At 39.1% G+C, this 16,966-nt stretch overlaps 1 protein-coding gene across 13 annotated transcripts in view; it reads left to right on the forward strand.

Moving 5' to 3' along the window:
• Positions 1-16,966, forward strand: part of ELAVL1 (ELAV like RNA binding protein 1) — a 58,937-nt gene that overhangs the window by 7,812 nt on the left and 34,159 nt on the right. For all 13 annotated transcript variants that reach the window (XM_056335352.1, XM_056335355.1, XR_008821314.1 and 10 more), the window contains 3 exons: positions 4,048-4,231; positions 15,444-15,547; positions 16,372-16,525. In XM_056335352.1, the coding sequence (XP_056191327.1) occupies positions 4,060-4,231; positions 15,444-15,547; positions 16,372-16,525 (430 nt within the window). In that variant the 5' untranslated portion in view covers positions 4,048-4,059. Of the gene's footprint in view, positions 1-4,047; positions 4,232-15,443; positions 15,548-16,371; positions 16,526-16,966 lie in introns of those variants that run through there.

The raw sequence follows: 16,966 nt of genomic DNA on the forward strand, positions 1-16,966 counted from the left end.
GCAGTATGCAAAGGTTAATGATTCTTCAGGGACACTTTTTATTCTTGCTGGTGTGGGAACTGTTCACCACCAGTGGAGGAAGTGGTTTCCCACAAACTTCCAGGATGGCTAGAAAGTGTTAGTCTGGCAGTAGATTGTGTAAGTGCTTGGTGAAAGATCAAGGAGAAAGAGGCATCTTCTTTATCAGCACTCTTCTCCTTTTCTTCTTTAAAGCACACAGAAGCGATAAAGACATAGTATTCCTGATAGCCCATGAAAGTGTTTGCCAGGCCTTTATGCAAGGGCATCCCATAATTTTTTTCCTAATGTCTGAAGAAAAGTAGATGGAAAGCTTCCTTCACAGTTCTAATTGCTTCTGAATCAGCAATGCCCTAGGCACCCCTTGTTTATCATGGGGAGATATAGATGGTAAGTCTTGCAGACAGTGGGATTAGAGACTGTGGTAAAACGATTTAAAGTTGATGACCGTTTGCCAAACTCCTGTCAGTTTTGTTTGATGCCACACACAAGTCTGGTAGCTTGCCATCTTGGTGTGCTGAGGAGTTTTCTATGCTTGGTATCTAGCTGTGGTGCCACCTTTTTAGGCAGCAGATACACCTTGGAGGATAAGGAAATACTTTATTTTTTTTTTTAAAAAAAAGGTTTTGGTAAGTGTTAAAGTATATAGTAACTTCTTAAACTTGGCAGGAGGAGAATTGTTGCAGCGGGAAGGATTTGTATCATCACGGGCAGATTGGGTTAAAGTGAAAGGAACTTGAACTTTTGTCTCATAAAGCTGGAAAAATCTCAGCACTTCTGCCTTTGCTTACTAAATACTCTAATTGTACTGTACAACTTCCATACGTGTCAACACATTGGTGTGTTGTGCTTGTAGGGCTTGAATTTTATGCCGGACAGGCAAGCAAAGCTGCCTTCCATTAAAACAGTTTTGAAGACATAAGTCACCTGGTTTTATAGCTTGGATATTTTGAGCAAAGAAGGTTCAGCTGTTTGAGTGTCATTTAGCAGAACAAGAAACTTTTCTGAGGTTGTGCTCAGACAGTTCTGACAGAGCTGGAAGGGAACATGTATTTAATGATATAATGTCACGGCACAAGTGGGACAAGCTGGCAGCTTAAAATCATCTGGTGGGAGTGTCTCTTCCCCTGCTTCTAGTTCTGTGTTATCTGCTCTTTCTTTCCTATCCTCTGCCATTAGCTCTGGTGCTTAACCTTGCTGCAAGGAAAGCAGATTAAAACTGCTGACAAAACAAAAAGTGCTTCCCTCCTGGTGTAGGTTTCCATTGCTTCCATGGTGCAGATTGGTTATCCTGTGGACAGAAGGGTGCTGGCACTTGCTCGTGTTGACACTTGAAACAGAAATGGGGAGTAAAATGCTGATCAGTGGGTGAGAGGGAGCAAGACCTCGCCTTTAAACTGCAAGCTGTTAATCCTTTTACAAAAAAAAAAAAAAAAAAAAGATTCAGTTTAAATCTATACTGTGCTTGATCTCAATATTAGTCATGATTTGTTCTCAAATGGTGTACTCTGTTATCGTCATTTAAAATCTGACCTTTGCAAGAAGAAAGTATGAAATAAATGCTAAACATGATTTAACAATAGCTACTGGTGAGGAGACTGAAAATCCCTTCCTGCAGACAGCATTCACTTTCTAGATTTAGGATTTCTAGGTGCTGTTCCTGACTTTTTCCATTTTTTTTCAACTTGTAAATAATTGTCAGTAGTGGTGCAATCCCTGGAGAGCTTCATCCTGTAGTAGATCCTGCTCCGTAAAATAAAGCTGGTGCATCATTGCTGCTCGGGCCCTTGGCATAGAAGGCAGCGGGGTCTGTAAGTTTCACAAAACTCTTAAGCTGATGCTACATAGTTGTCTTGTGGTGTCAATGGCTGTAACTCAAAATCACCTTCTTTGAGAAGCGTATGTGGTCATATGAGTGCTTCTGAGCCACCTTGATGCAAAAATAAATTGGCAAACAGCCAGTTATTAACTACATGGTCCTGCAGGGCTTGCTGGCTCACTGTGCATGGAGATGAGCTAGAAGCTTTCACATCTTCTGAACACCTGACCTGATGTTTTACTGTTGGCTGAGAAACAATGGTATCTTAAACTGTTCTAATACAGCTTGGATTGATTATCCCCTCAGGTAAGATTAGCACTGTGATAGTGGTACCTGTTTCAGATAATATGCTCAGTTCTCTGGCAGACTGCAGCTAGAGGAATTTTAATAGTAGTTGCTTCTGTACAGCATCTTATGTTATTCTTTTAGCCAAATGAATGTATTGGCCAAAAGTCCTATTAAAGTAAACGCAAAATTATCTTTGAGCCTGTGGTAATTAACTCTTCTAAGGTGGCAGTGAGAGATGCAATGAGAAGCAGATTTCATGTTGAACTTGGAAGGTTTACACTAAACTTTCAGAAGGGAGTTAAGAGTTGCAAGTCTGTTGCTAAGTTTCTGGTGCTTGAATCTGTCGTTAGACTGATCTCTTGCATCAGGTGAAGCATTCATTTACCTTGATTCTGGAAATACAGCAGTGTGAATCTGAATTTACAGAGCTGGTAAACAGTATAGCAAGAACAGATAATTAACTAAGCAAGCATTGGTGATTTAGTTATATGCAGCCAAACTTCAGGTGGTATTCCCGTCGTGAGAATGCCGGATTAAAGACAAAAAACTCAGTCCTTTCAGATTAGCCTTAATTTCCTCCAAAAACCAAGTGTTTGGTCTTATGCCTCTTACTGGTGGAGTTTGAATTTGGAAACACGTAAGATTATTGCAGGTATATGGTGTACATTGACGTTTCTGTATGCTGTTCATAGACATAGTTCAAAGAGTTCAGGTTCTGTGGTAAAACACGCAAACAGTGTGGAGTGCTGAACCGAGCATCAGGAAGCCATGAATTCACTTCAGGTTTTTAGCAGCTTTTCTGTTAATTCTGTCTGCTTCACAGCTGTTTTTAAGAACTGTTAAACAAAACTATGTTGGTTTGGAGCTAGAGATGTTTAACGTTCTTGGACTAGAAGATGAACAAATCTGCAGCAGTGAACTTGAGAACCAGAGTCTGGAACCATACAAGAAATCAGCTTCCTGGTGGTGGTGCCTTCCAGAAAGAACATGCTGATCTAGACTTGCTGAATCTTCTAGACATCACTTTTCTCCTGTAGCAGGGATGGGGTTTAGGTATCCTGATTTCAAAGTAGTTGTAAAAAAATTTACAATCTATTATTCCGGCAGGTCATGAAGGAAGAGCATCATGGGGCTGTTGTGAGTTTGAGCTGTACATGTCCTCTGCATCTGAAACATCAGGATTCAGTCCCTGCTCATGGCTGATTAAGGCAGAGAGTATCTTCATATGATGGAATTTCTGGGTATTTTCTCTAGGCTTTCTTTAAAAAGGTGCAAAAATAGAAACTATCAAATACTCAACAAGCACCAAAGTTAGGTTTCCAGTACAAATTCCTGTCTCCTATATGCAATTAAGCGGTCACCGAAAGGCAACTATTTAACAATAACAGGGCCTTAAGATGGAGGGTAAGCAAAGCATGAAGGAAAAAACATTTAGAAAATAGTCCGCATTTGAAATACTGAACTGGGTATAGTAGATCTGGCTGCTGCTGCTCCTCTTTCTGTCTTCTAAAATTTCAGACCATAAGGTTGGAAGTAAGGTTGAGGTGGCAGTTTTGATTCTGGTGAGTCAAGTGCTTGGACATGTGGAAAGTGATTTTTAACTCTGTTGTTGTGAATACTTTGGTGTTTACAGGAATGTGTGCAAAGTCTGTCTTAATGCTTTTTATTAATGTAAAAAAAAATGTTAAGAGCTCTTCAATGGTACAGAGTTTTGTAAAATGCCATGCTTGTTAGTTTCAAAGAGTGAATTGTTCTGGAATTTTCAACAAATGTTTTGGTTTTGAGTGGAAAAAATGTGTAGTTGAAAGGGTTGCTTGTTCTCAGTTTTTTAAAATAAACATTCAAACTTATTTCAGGTGGAGGAAGTCTGGCTTATTGACATGCAAAGATCTAGAACTTATGTGGGATTTTTCTCTTTGCAGATATATTGTAAAATGTCTAATGGTTATGAAGATCACATGGCTGAAGATTGCAGGGATGATATTGGTAGAACAAACTTAATTGTGAACTACCTCCCTCAGAACATGACGCAAGATGAATTACGGAGTCTATTTAGCAGTATTGGCGAAGTTGAATCTGCAAAACTTATTCGGGACAAAGTTGCAGGTATAATCCAGTATATAAGAAATTTTTACTTTGTGGTAGACTGCTCAAGCAATTACTTAATTGAATGCAATTTGATGTAGAAATATTCAATATTTGTGTGTGTGTGTGTGTAATCAAACTATTGACAAGTATGCATGTAACTACAGTAGTGCTAATACTAGACATTGAGGATTAGGAAGGTAGAATACTTAAGGCTAAGTTAATGACTGTTTTGTATATGGTTAAGAATTCCAAGAAATACCGTTCCTAAATTTGAACATCAATAGGCGTGTCTAAAAATAGTTTGAATTTGGTCACCAGCTTATTTATTCTTCCTACAGTCTGTGAATTTTTGAGTCTTACTAGAGCTCTAAATATGCAAACAAATTTCTTGATCTGATTTTGATCAGTAAAATAAAGGTGTGGTATGTGCTTGAAATGGTTGTAGGCTTTAGCGCTTCAGGAATTTAACTTGTAAGTTCTTTGAATAGGATTGATAGTTATAGCTTTAAAAAATGAGAGGAATGAACAGTTCAGATTTGTGAAACTTCATGTTTCCTTGCAAACAAAAAAATGCTGGTAAAGCAGCTGGTTCAGTAAGTATTTATTTGCAGGAGCTTTTTATCTGCTCTGCAAAGATGTTTTAATCCTACATTTAAATTCTGGTTATTCTTGTTCAGAATTCATGGAATCTTGGATTTAGTGGGAGAGCGTGGTTGTTTCTGTAAACAAAAGCAATTGTGTTGTTAACTAGCTATGCATACTTGTTTGTTCTCAGCCGCAGATGATTTCCTTGTGGAATTTGCTGTTCCACATGCTCGATCTTGTATTTCAGAACCTAGCAATACTGTCTTAGATCATTATCTATCTAATCCATAATGAAACAGGTCTGAAACTACTTCACTGTGTAAAAACTGCATGAAAGCTGATGAAACACATGAGAATTCCTTCTGTGTTATTTTAACTGACTTTAGTTTATGTGCTCGAGAAGAGATGTGAGAACTAATTAAAAACTTTCAGAATGGTTTCTCTGATTTCCATGCCTCTTTAGTTCTCCTAATTTCTTTCAGATGAAGTTTCACATGATCGCTGTCTGTCTAAATCTGTACTTATGGAATGTATATCGAAAATAATCATGAAATACTTACATAAAATACAGATTTCTTTGAATATTTTGGTAGCTGAGTTATCAACCTAGATGTAGTCATACAGTTTGAGATGCTTAGAAGCAGAAGCTTGCTCTGGAGGCTGCTTTTCCAAGGAAATAAGACTACTTGATGAATGGCTTGCTATCATTAACAAATGTCACAGCTGATCCACACCTTAGACTTTCAATTAAGCACAAAATCGTCTGCACAGGAGGTAAGGATATTTTAAATGGGAAGCCAGACACATCATTACCTGAAGTTTGAGAGCCTACCTCACACTGTTCCCTGTAGCATCAAATACTCTGGTAAAATCTGGTTAACTTTAACTTGGAACTTGACAGCGGTGGGTAGTTTAAAGTCCAAAACATATACTTGTGTGCTTCAGATTTTTCTTAACAACCCTCTGAAAAAATGAGACTAAAATTCCTGTTAGGGTTGCATAGAGTCCTTTGGTGCCTGTGGACAAAAATGTTGGCTTCTCTTTAAAGGGATTGCAAGTGTTTTAATTCTTGGTGGCTGCGTTGGTCAGACCACTTAATTTTGTTGCTACCTAATTTTTCATTCACTTGCAACACTGTTACAAGCAATTCCCAGTCTTCTTGCTCACTGGTGGTTTTGGAGTATCAGTAAAACCAGTTGGCTTCTTCAGGAACCTTCTGAAAATGCCACTTTTCTTTTTCTTCCTTTTGCTTTTCTTTTTGCCCCTTCATGTTTGCATTAAGATTTAGGTATTGAGAAACTCCACTCTAAGCAGGTCTGATGTTTGGCTGCCCCTGTAGAGAACAGTCTTGTGGCAGAGTTCTGCTTTCCTTGTGTACCACCACTTGCATTTCTGCAGAAAAACCTGTTTAGCTCCCTGACCTTGGTTTCTGTGAGGTCAGATAAGTCATAATATTGGCACATAAGACGCAGTGGGGTTGAGTGGCCTGGACAGCAAGGATGTAACTCCTCCTTTTGTTGCAATTTTTTTTAGATCAGTTTAGTTTTTCTCAGTGAAATTACAGCTTTAGTGCCACCATGACATTCTGTTAAAGCATTTTGTCTTTGGAGTTGCCTTTATTGATTGTATTTGCAGAATTAAAATCAATCTTTGCTTGATAATGCTTATTTTTCATAAACCAATAACTGGTATGTTTATTTTTCTCAATTAATTCTCTATTAGTGAAACATGTAGGACAGAAAATGTCTTCTGCCTGGAATGCAGTTTTTAATGATTTACTGAACTAGCCTTAGCTGTCAGGAGACTGATTACTTAAATTCAAGAATCTATTTGAAAGCCAGAGTTTCGTTTTAGCAAAGTATTTCATTATGATCAGAGTATGTATGTTGTTGGATTTTGTTTCAAATACAGCATGGTACAGAACAATCTTATGTTCCATGTATTAGATTGTGCTTATACAATTTAGAGAAACTTCTTGAAACCATTAGGCTACTTATCCCTTATTTTGTTATTGATGAATGCTATAGGAAGTTGAAAGTAGCAGCAATCCATAGTGTCAGTTTACATTCCTTACTATGAATTTTCTGCTTTGTGTACACATGGATTATAGCAGCTGGTAAAAGTATAGCTATGCATTTGTTTTGTTGAGATGTGATAACTTCTTTTCCTGTTTTTTGCAGTTACTGTAAAGAGAAGCTTGTGCACGCTAAGGTGAAGATTAGACAGGGTGCAGTGCTCCTTCAGCTCTTCCTGATCATACTGGAAAGATAGGGTGCTGGTCTCATCATTCTTCAGTTTGTGTATTGCATTCCTAAGCACTTCCAGACATGGCTTTGCTTAACTTGTGATGAGTGAATCAGTACTTGGGGTCAGCGGGCAAATAATGGGATGTTGCTCTGTTGCTCACTGTACTTGTATTTATGGTGAGTATGTCGTGGATGTCCAGGATTTTCATAAGAGATCTATAGAACTTGGATATCATTCTTTCTGTCAGATCTTAAGACTAGCACTAGCCATATCTTGGGGCTTTGAGCCCTGGGGAAGCATGAGAAGGTCGCTTCCCAATTTAGTATGGCACAGTGTCAAGTCTGAGATGTAACTGTTGCATCTCCTGGCCCTTTTGTGGTAATTGCTGAGGCTTGTGAGTAGCCATCCACCCAATTCAGCTGATTAAATACTCTCTTCCTGTGGCTCTGGCTCATGAGGCTGAGAGCAAGGAAATAGTACTGGGGTTTGTCTGATCAGTCTGTACTGATTAGACCGTAGCCTTCTAGCACTGATTTCAGACTCAATGGTGCCAAATGTGTATAATGTTAAAAGTCCTCTTTCTTGGAGCAACTGCCTCCTATCATAGATGATTCAATGGAAGAAATCAGTCCCATACCATATTTTGCACTGGGGGTGCTTTACTTTGCTGGGACATCCATATTCTGGGGTACGGTTTTCTGGACAGTCTGCTGCGTTGGACTTCTCTTATAGGTGAACATTTTTTCAAGCGTTTCTCCTCCTTCAGTATCTGTTAACGCAGAAATTCAGGCCTTTGCCATGCTAGTCTTGCTGGATTTCTTGCAGCACAGATGTGGGTGGCTCATCATGTCGGGATATCTGATTGCGCGCAGTGCAGATGCTTCTAATCAGTAGCTGTAAGTTTTCTGAGAGAACCTGGTCGTTTCTAGTCTGCTTGTTTTTGCAGGCATACAGATTTTTAGTCCTTCTGGACCAAATGATAAAGCTGAAAGTTAGTCTGCCATGAGTGTTAAGTTGCATTTAATTTCTTTGTTCTTCCCCTCACTCTGCTGAAGTGTTGGTGCTTTCAAACCCAACTGTTTAGAGATCTGAAAAGATTGGGTTAAACATTTCCCATGTGTTTAAGGTTTCAAACTGCTCTGGGATCTTTTTATTGCTCATGTCACCCATAGCCCTGCTCTGAGTACCTGGTGACAGGTGTGCTGTGTGCACCTCCCTGTAAAAGTATTCAGTCTGATGGCAGTTGATTTTGTTAGGGAGGCATCCAACTTCTTGAGGGTTCTTGTTCCCTCCCTCACACCTTCTGTACTGCTTGAGCAGGGAATAAGGTATCCCTGTGATACTCATGACAAAATACTCATGACTTTCTGCTCTAGGAAATCTAGGATATGATCCTTTAGACTGTGCCAAAGGCTGGCTGTACCTGTCAGCTAGCAAAATGCAGCCATCTCGGTGCAGACACTGGAAGGAGACGGTGGGCTTCCTCTCCACTGTCTGTATTTGCTTATGTAAGTTTGAGCTCTGATGGAGCTTGCTGAGGTTGAACCCCTTGATCAGCTGCCAGGTACAAAGGCATCGCTCCACTGTTGCTGAAAACCACGGAGCAGAATGGATGTTTTGGGATGACTTGTTAAGGTTGTGTGCAGAAATCTGGGGTCCATCTCCAGCAGTGCTTGCTGTTAGAGCTGACTCAGGCTGCAAGTGTGCACGTGGCTTACAGAACCGAAAAGAAATCACTTCCCAGGCAGTTGGAATCCCTCAGGGATTGGTATGCATCTTCACCTTTTCCTTGTCTTTTTCTTTTCGTGATGTTTTCTCTGGAAGGCTTGCACGGAAATGATGCAGCTGGAAAAGAAACAAATGGCTGTGTCCTGGTAAGCTTTTAAAGCAAGAAGGGAAGGAGGATTTTATTGCACTGCTTTCAGATCTGAAAGGCAGTAAGTAGCGCTCTAGCTTGCATGACAGGGTAACCATTCATTTTACTAGTGCAGTGGACTCCAGTCTGGAAACAGAATTCTTAAGTGTTCTTGTTTTGTGGAAAGTATTCTCTTTGACCGAAATTGCTTCCTTTTGCCTGGAAAACAACCGTTAAATTGTTCATGCAGTTTTGCTGTTAACTGTGGAACTGGAATACATCATTAACCTTGGATTTTTTTTCCCCTAGCTTTTTAATCACTTTTGGTGGTATGCAGTTTCTTTAAATGTGCATTCAAGAATGTGGCTTTTGGTTAGATCCGCTTAAAGTGCGAGTGGAGCACGGTGCAGTGATTCCTGGTTCAGTGTTGATCTGACTAATCCGGCCTTAAACAGTACAGTGCTTACCAAATGTCTTAACTAGTTAGGCACAAGACCAGACTATCCAGCTAGGCTGAGCTTTGCCCCCAGCCTGACACGAACATGATTATGTGGGATTTCTGCAGTGCCCTTTTGGTGTTGGCATGACTAATGATGGTTTTGGACAGCATTTATGACTAAACTGGAGGTGAAGCATAACTGTAAAAAGTAATTCAGAATGATTAATTGTAGCTTCAAGGAGTTACTTGGGGGGAAAAAAAACCAACTTCCTTTTTCTAAAATGTGTAAGAAGACTGTAGAATATTTTTTGGGGCAAAGTGAAAGTGATTTTTAAGATTAACTTGCTACTTCAATACCTGCGCTAAAACTACTGTACTTAGCTCTAGCTCAAGCAGCACTTTTTCTAGTTTTCTGGGACTTAACTGTGGTCACTGTGGTAGAAGTGGGAAGGAATGGGTGTGTTTCAGAGAAGCGAAGCAATTTCTCAGGATCACTGATGAATTTAGGTGTAAGGACATTGCTGAAGAATGAAGGACTGGGTACTTTGGGACTGGATCAGGAGGAAAGTTTTTGTTTGGGCTGTGGGTTTTAGTTTCAGCTTCACTTGTTTTCAGAGAAGCTGAGATGCATCATGTATATCTTTAGTGAAGAACTGCATGTAGGGGTGTTTCCTGTATTTTCAAAAATACTGAGCGCTGTGTGGTAGACTAGTAATAAATAGAATCACTTCTATGTTGTGATGATAGGGCTTGGTCAGCATAGCCTTGTAATGGAAAATCATGCCCTTCTGTTAGTTTTGGAGATCAGTGATTAAATACTTCAGATGTTTGTTAACATCCAGAAGTATGTCTTGACAAAAATCCTTCAAGAAGCTGTTTTGTTTCGTGGTTGGTTGTTTTTTTTTGGTTTTTTTTTTTGTAAGGATATCTTGTAGTACAAAAACTGCCAAGAGGGTAACAAATAGCAACTGCTTGTCTCCAAACTGCTTGTCTCCAAAGTCAGGCCAAGCAGTGTGTGTAGAACATGACAGGTTCTGAAGTTGATGTTTAAAGTATTGAAGTGAAAAAATGGTTAAAAATTATGATGTGGAGCAGATTTAACATTGGGCTGAAGGACATAAGGAGGAGCTAGAAACCAGCATCATCTCCTGAGATCAGTGGACAAAAAAAAAGACAGAAGAAAACTAGCGGAAACCTACAGAAATGAGTTTTCACTCAATTAAAAATAGACTATGAGAGTGGGTGCTTCCAAAAATGTGTGACAGAATAACTAGTCCACTGAAAATGGGCAGAGTCTGCATTCCATGTACCAGTTTTGGTAATCCCAGGCTTTGGTTTAAGGACTACATTAGAAATAAACTCAAAATTTAGAAATGGTACCATGAATGGGAGAAGAAAAGGGGTACTGTCTACCTTTTTCAGCACATTGATGCCTGGTATTTGGATGTGGTGGTGCTTGATGTATTCACATGTATTTAAGCTGTCTGGTTATCACTCACAGCACATTTTGTAAACGCAAACAAACAAAAAAACCCAAACCCAGCTCTCTTTCCAAGACACCACATCCTCCCCTGAGTGACATTTGGGGAGAATCTCTTCCATCCTTCTGTGTTATGTACTTGGGCCTTTTTAATTTAATCTCAGAGCATTGTTTTGCATTTCAGAAAACAAATTCTAAACTAAAATGCCTTTGTACTGAGGTTCTCTGACATGACAGGAGCCAGATTTAAATTTAGGTTCTTGAGAAGGATAGGATGGGGAGAATCTATGTTAGCTGCTTCCAGAGGGGGCAGCTGGTCTGTAGTGAAGTGGAAAATTAAGTCCTGGCTCTGGTCTCATATTAGACTCCCCAGTGAAACTAGAGTTGTCAGTCAGTAACAGGAGGGGAATAAGAAACGAGTTAGTAACTGAAGCAGTGTGTCTCAGGGAGCTGGGAAAGGAAGCAAGGACATGGACAGAAAACCAAGTGATGCACAGAAAGAAAATGCGTGCCCTCCTTCATGAAAGGGCTTTTTATCATGGAAACAAAACCAGATTCTTTCTGCTGAAGGAGTATGGTAGTTTGCTTAAAACTAGGTTTTATGGTCACTTTGTTAATTATTCATCCAGATAAGGACCTACTTGTTGGTTGTGTGTGGTGTTTTTTTTTTTTTTTTTAAACTTTGTCTCTTGAGTACACTTGCATTTATGTGTATGCAAACTTTTAAAAGTTTTTTTTCTTAATGGTTTTTTAATTATTATCTTCTAAGATAGTTTAAAAACTGTTGCAGTACTGCCGCCTTTTGCACGATAGGTTTCTAGCAGGCTCTTAACATCATGATAAAGCAAATAACTTGTTTCCTTGCCTGGGATAAACACTTGACATAAACCATAATGCTTTGTAAATGCCGATTCCTTATATATTTTCTGGCATGCCCTCAAAGGAAGGTAGTTTGTATTGTTTAGGAGGAAGGAATATGGAGTAAAATTGTGAAGCAGAGAGTATTCCTCAAGAGTGATCTGTCAGGGGAACGGTGGAACATGCCTCTTGCAGTGACGGGATTGTCGTGTGTTAGATACCCTAGCTTGTTCAGAGATGAAACTTGGTAACTGAACAGCAAGAGGTGCCTGAGACTGATGATATTAAGTATAGAGCAAGACCAGTTAATATGTTGTCATTTTTGCATGGGTTAGCTTTTGGTTTTTTTAGCACTTAAGGACTGTAAAGTTGTTAAACTGATGTAATTTACAGACTAAAAGGGAAGTCCTGTACTCTAGTTTTTGTAAAGAAAAATAGGTAATTGATATTTTTGTATCACGTGGCAGGTAAAAGTTAACTGGACTATAATTTCTGGGGTTTAGTGTGAATTTACTATAAAACGCCTACAACAGATAAAGAGAAAATCTGGTAGCTGTTGTAATCCTGCTACTTTTCAGACCCTTCTTTTTTTAACCTGTGTTTGTTTCTGTAAGCCCAATTATATCCCTGCTCCCTCTTTTCCCAGGGCATTTAAATAGGCATATCCCTTTGATAAGGAATAGTCGTTGAGCAACCTGTATAAAATTAGAAGTGGAAAAGGTGCAGAATTATGGTCGGAAGAAAACAGTAAATGTGGCCAAGGGGATATGGTCACTGCTTGTGTGTACTTTGGGGAACAGGCACTTGGAAGGATAAGTGTGTGTAAGCTCAAGGACAGGGTTTGGGCAACAACAACTGGATCCCAAGGATGAAGGTTTGCATTTAGAGGAGGGAAGTTTTGGATGAGGTTTGTAGAACGTGCTTTCAACCAGAATGCCTAGCACTAAAATCTTAACTGCTTTTAACGTGAAGCTGGCTTACGTTTTAGGGAAAGGAAATACGTACGGTTTGTGTTTACAGGGGCTGGATCCAGATCACGTGGTCCCTTTTGGTCCTGTGTGTCTGAGCGCTGCTACTTTTATGCAGGATAAAACCAAAACTAAGTAGCTTAATCTTCTTTGTCATCTCAAACAGTGCATAAAGATATAATCTGCCTGATGCTTTGCAAGAAAGCTGCTGGGTGGGTAATGTTTGCATGCCTCCTGTGTTCTCTGGGAACGTTGCAAGAAAATAGGGAAGGATACTCGCTTGCACTGGTCGTAGGCTGAGCCCCTGATGAGTACTGAAGGTAGTTTAATAAATTTATATGGTGTGGAACCCTGCTCTACTCTGGCAGGAGACTATAGGCACCTTCTCCCCAGCGCAGCATCCACCCAGGGAATGACGGTCCCGGCTGCCAGGGCTCAGTGGTTCAGACTCAGAGGGATTAATATTGTTGAAGTCTGTTTCCCTGGTCTTTAAGGACCTATTTCCGTAAACTTTATTAGGATATGGACCTCTTTGGTAGTTTACTGGAATATTCATGTTTATGTGGCTTTTGGGCCAGACTGAAAATATCTGCAAAGCAGCTGGTACTCTGAGCCTTCAGGGCAGGTGCTGGCTGGCTGTACCTGTGAGGAGTGCTGGACTCTTCCCACCCTCTTAGGAGGTAAAAAGCCATTGCCTACTGTCTGTGTGATATTTGTTCCCTCTTATCTTTGGTCAGATTTGGGAGAAATAAGCCAGGGTCCAGGTGCTAAAAAAATTTCTAATTGTTAAATCATTAATTTTCTTAATCAGGGGAGAAGAATCTCAGTAGGTAAGCGATTGTGGACTAACCAGATTTGATCTAAATGATTGACCGTCTCTGACTAATAAACCAGAAAATCAATGTTACAAAGAAACCAACAAAAATGCTGTAGGTATATATAAGATATGTTTGCAAAATCCTGATCAGTGTTAACTGTAGCTCTTTAAAGGATAACAGTGCAGCATTTGGTGCTTAATTAAGATCTTGCTTTTATTGCATTTATTTGTTTCTTACGTAGAGTTAAATCCTACTTGGCTATCAAAGAGTGATTTGCCATTACAGTTGTGCAGAAGCATCTGGCATCATGAGAGTTTGGTCTGTGCTGGTGAAGATGTGTTGGATATTGTTCCTGCAAGAGGGTTGAACACAAAGGGGATCTGGCTTCTTCAAGAGCTTTAGGAGACAGTTAATTTTAACTGGGACTGTTTATATAAGGGGTATATTAGAGAATGGGCAATGACATTATTTGGGTTTAGATGAGTTACTGGTATATTACATTTCACAACAAAGCAGACAAAGGCAGAGGACATGCCAGGGAGCTGCAGTTGATCTGCAGTGAATCTGTCATGTATACCGGTAGTAATAACAACTTGAGGGTTATTTGGCGCTTCCTTCCATCCCTTGCGGCTTTTAGACTCAGAGGCCTTTGCTTTCAGTAGACTGGTGATTCTTTTTTTCAGTAGATCGAGTTAGTGTGCAGTGTCTGTTCCAGCCCTTTTGTTCAGTTTCTCTGATACTTTCTGCTAGGGTGATCACCATTTGAATCTTCTTTTTTTGATTGGGGTGGGTATATTTGGTGTTCTGAAATGTCTGGAAAGTATAAGAAAACTTTCTTACCAGCTAAGACTAATGCAGAGCCATGTTGTGTTATTAAAAAAGGGCTTTATTTCAGAAGAGAATCCTCTATTATTAACAGTTAGCTGTGTCTTCTAGTGTTCTCAAGGCTAACAACAGAACTTAATAACTTAAAAATAGTATGTTGTTAAAGTAAGCACATTCTCCCATGTATGCTTACAGTTTTCTTTAGAAAAATCCCATGGAACTGACGAGACAAGGATAAGTTGTCTGAAAAGCTGTATATTTTATTGAGTGGGAGTTGCTCTATTGCACCGGCTGGTCTTGAAAGTATCTTTAGTTATTTTTAGGTCTACAGTGATAAGTCTCTAATAGTTGGGTAATTGAAAGCCAAGATGATCTTGGTATGTAGTGTTATATTTGATAGTAGATGGATTAATTGATATAGTTGATTGTGGAGGCTGAAGATAGAAGCAGCATAAATAAGTATATCCAAATAAATATCCATTTCCTTAAACGATTTAAAGACTTGCATTATTATTATTATTATTATTTTTGTGAGAGTTAAGAGTAAACTTATATAAAGTAATAGTACATTAATTGTCTGCATTAAAGAGAATTTTCCACTCTTCAGTTTCATCCTGTGTTTGGGAGACTTACTGCTCGTTAGCTATATGAATATGTGAAGGATTGAAAACTTCTTTTTCCCTCTTCTCTCGAGGAGTAAGGTTGGAATAGCTACAGAGAAATGAGTAGCCTGATGATTTCTTACCTAGCAGTTCCTCTGTTGACACTTTCTCACTTTCTGCTCTTTATCTACAAGAGTTTGTACTAATGAACTTTGTTAAATTCTTGCCTTTGTTCCACACCCATGAAGTTTACAAGGCTGTTCAGAGTCAGTATTTTTAGTCTTTAATTTCTTAACTGTTGATGGATGATCTGCAGCTGTGTGATAGGCACTGTTCTTGAAGACAGTGGCATGTCCAAAGTGGCAAATGAAAGAGCTTTGAGTTACTTAAATATTTTGATGTATGTCAGCCTTGAGAAACTTCTTTGGCTTATTTAAATATTTGCTGTGTGGATTATGTTCAGTTTACTTGTTCTCATTTGCATTTCCCTTAATTTTGATGTTGATAACTTCCTTTTGTTTAGGATTAATTTAAAAAATGTTCTTCCATGTAGGACACAGCTTAGGCTATGGCTTTGTGAACTACGTTACCGCAAAAGATGCTGAAAGAGCAATAAACACACTGAATGGCCTCAGACTTCAGTCAAAAACTATCAAGGTAGGATGTCTAGATTTTTTTTCAGTCTTCTGTGAAAATGGCATTCTAATAAGCTTCATTCTGGTGATAAGACTTGTGTGCTTTCCAAGTGCAAGAAAGGTAAAATCTGGGAGAAGAGTAGTGAAGTGAGCTGTTAAGACTCTCAGGTTTTGTAACAGCTTTGTATTCAAAGATTCCCTCCTTTACATTGCCACCAGTTTTACAGAAGTAGGTGGGATTGTTCCAAATTGTTGCCAAACTTTTGAACTCAAGTACATCTCAGATACTTGATGATCTGTACTTTAAATTGTGTTAATTGTGCTCCTTTTCAAAATAACAGCTAGTACTGTGTGTGTAGGAAATAACACCTGCTTAGGTGATATTTGTAACTTTCTCGAGTAGCAGAAGTTGAGATAGAAAACTGCACTCCAGCTGGTAAAATCTTTTTATGAGGCTTTAAAAAATGCACTTGACAGCACAAGTTCTTGGTGGGATCTGTGATTATTGACAGGTCCAGTATCAGAGTCAGAACTTCAGACAGGGATTCTTCAGTGGAGCGAGTATGTTTGTTGGAAGCATCGGTATTAGTCTGCTGCTGTCTCTTTATAGTAATGCCACTGTTGTATAAGCCCAAAATGAATGGAGTTGTACAGGGACATGCCTTTTCTCTTGTAGTTCTGGCAGTTTGCTCCTACCTTCTCCCTGTTCTGCTTTTTTGAACTCCAGTGAAAAATGCTGGCATTCTTTAGTGGCGAATAAATGAAAGTGACTCCTAAAGAAATAATTCACTCTTTCTTATTTACACCTTGAACTTACCTTTTCTTTTTTCTCCTCTCTTTTTAAAGGTTTCTTATGCTCGTCCAAGTTCTGAAGTTATCAAGGATGCTAATTTATATATTAGTGGACTACCAAGGTCGATGACACAAAAAGATGTAGAAGACATGTTCTCACGTTTTGGACGCATTATCAACTCACGTGTGCTTGTGGATCAAACTACAGGTGTGTTCTGTTACATTAGCTTCATAAAACTGTAGTGTGTAGCACGTTTGATGTTTTTTCATAGACTGGCAGTTCCTAAGTTAAATCACTTTGACAAACTAACCATAACATCTGGTGTCAGTCACTGATAAAATTTAAATGGGATATGCTTTTCCAGTGTGGTTTGGTTTTTTTTGGTTTTTTTTAAGACACAGAATGACTTACGCTGCCTCCTTTGCTAGCTTACAGTTTAAACCTCATATCATATTTTATGCTTTTATTGTCAGTTTTACCAGGCTGAGCTGCTGATTTGCCAAACCTACTCTTGCTATGACACTTGATGTTACTGTAGTAGTGCAGCGTGCTTCTGGGCAGTTTGTAACCTGGAGCGCTAATGTTACCTTTACTTTACACGTATGAAGCTATTACCCACAGGTAAATTCCAGGCCATAGTTATATATT

Source organism: Falco biarmicus, chromosome 4 (genome assembly GCF_023638135.1).
Source record: "Falco biarmicus isolate bFalBia1 chromosome 4, bFalBia1.pri, whole genome shotgun sequence".
NCBI lineage: Eukaryota > Metazoa > Chordata > Aves > Falconiformes > Falconidae > Falco > Falco biarmicus.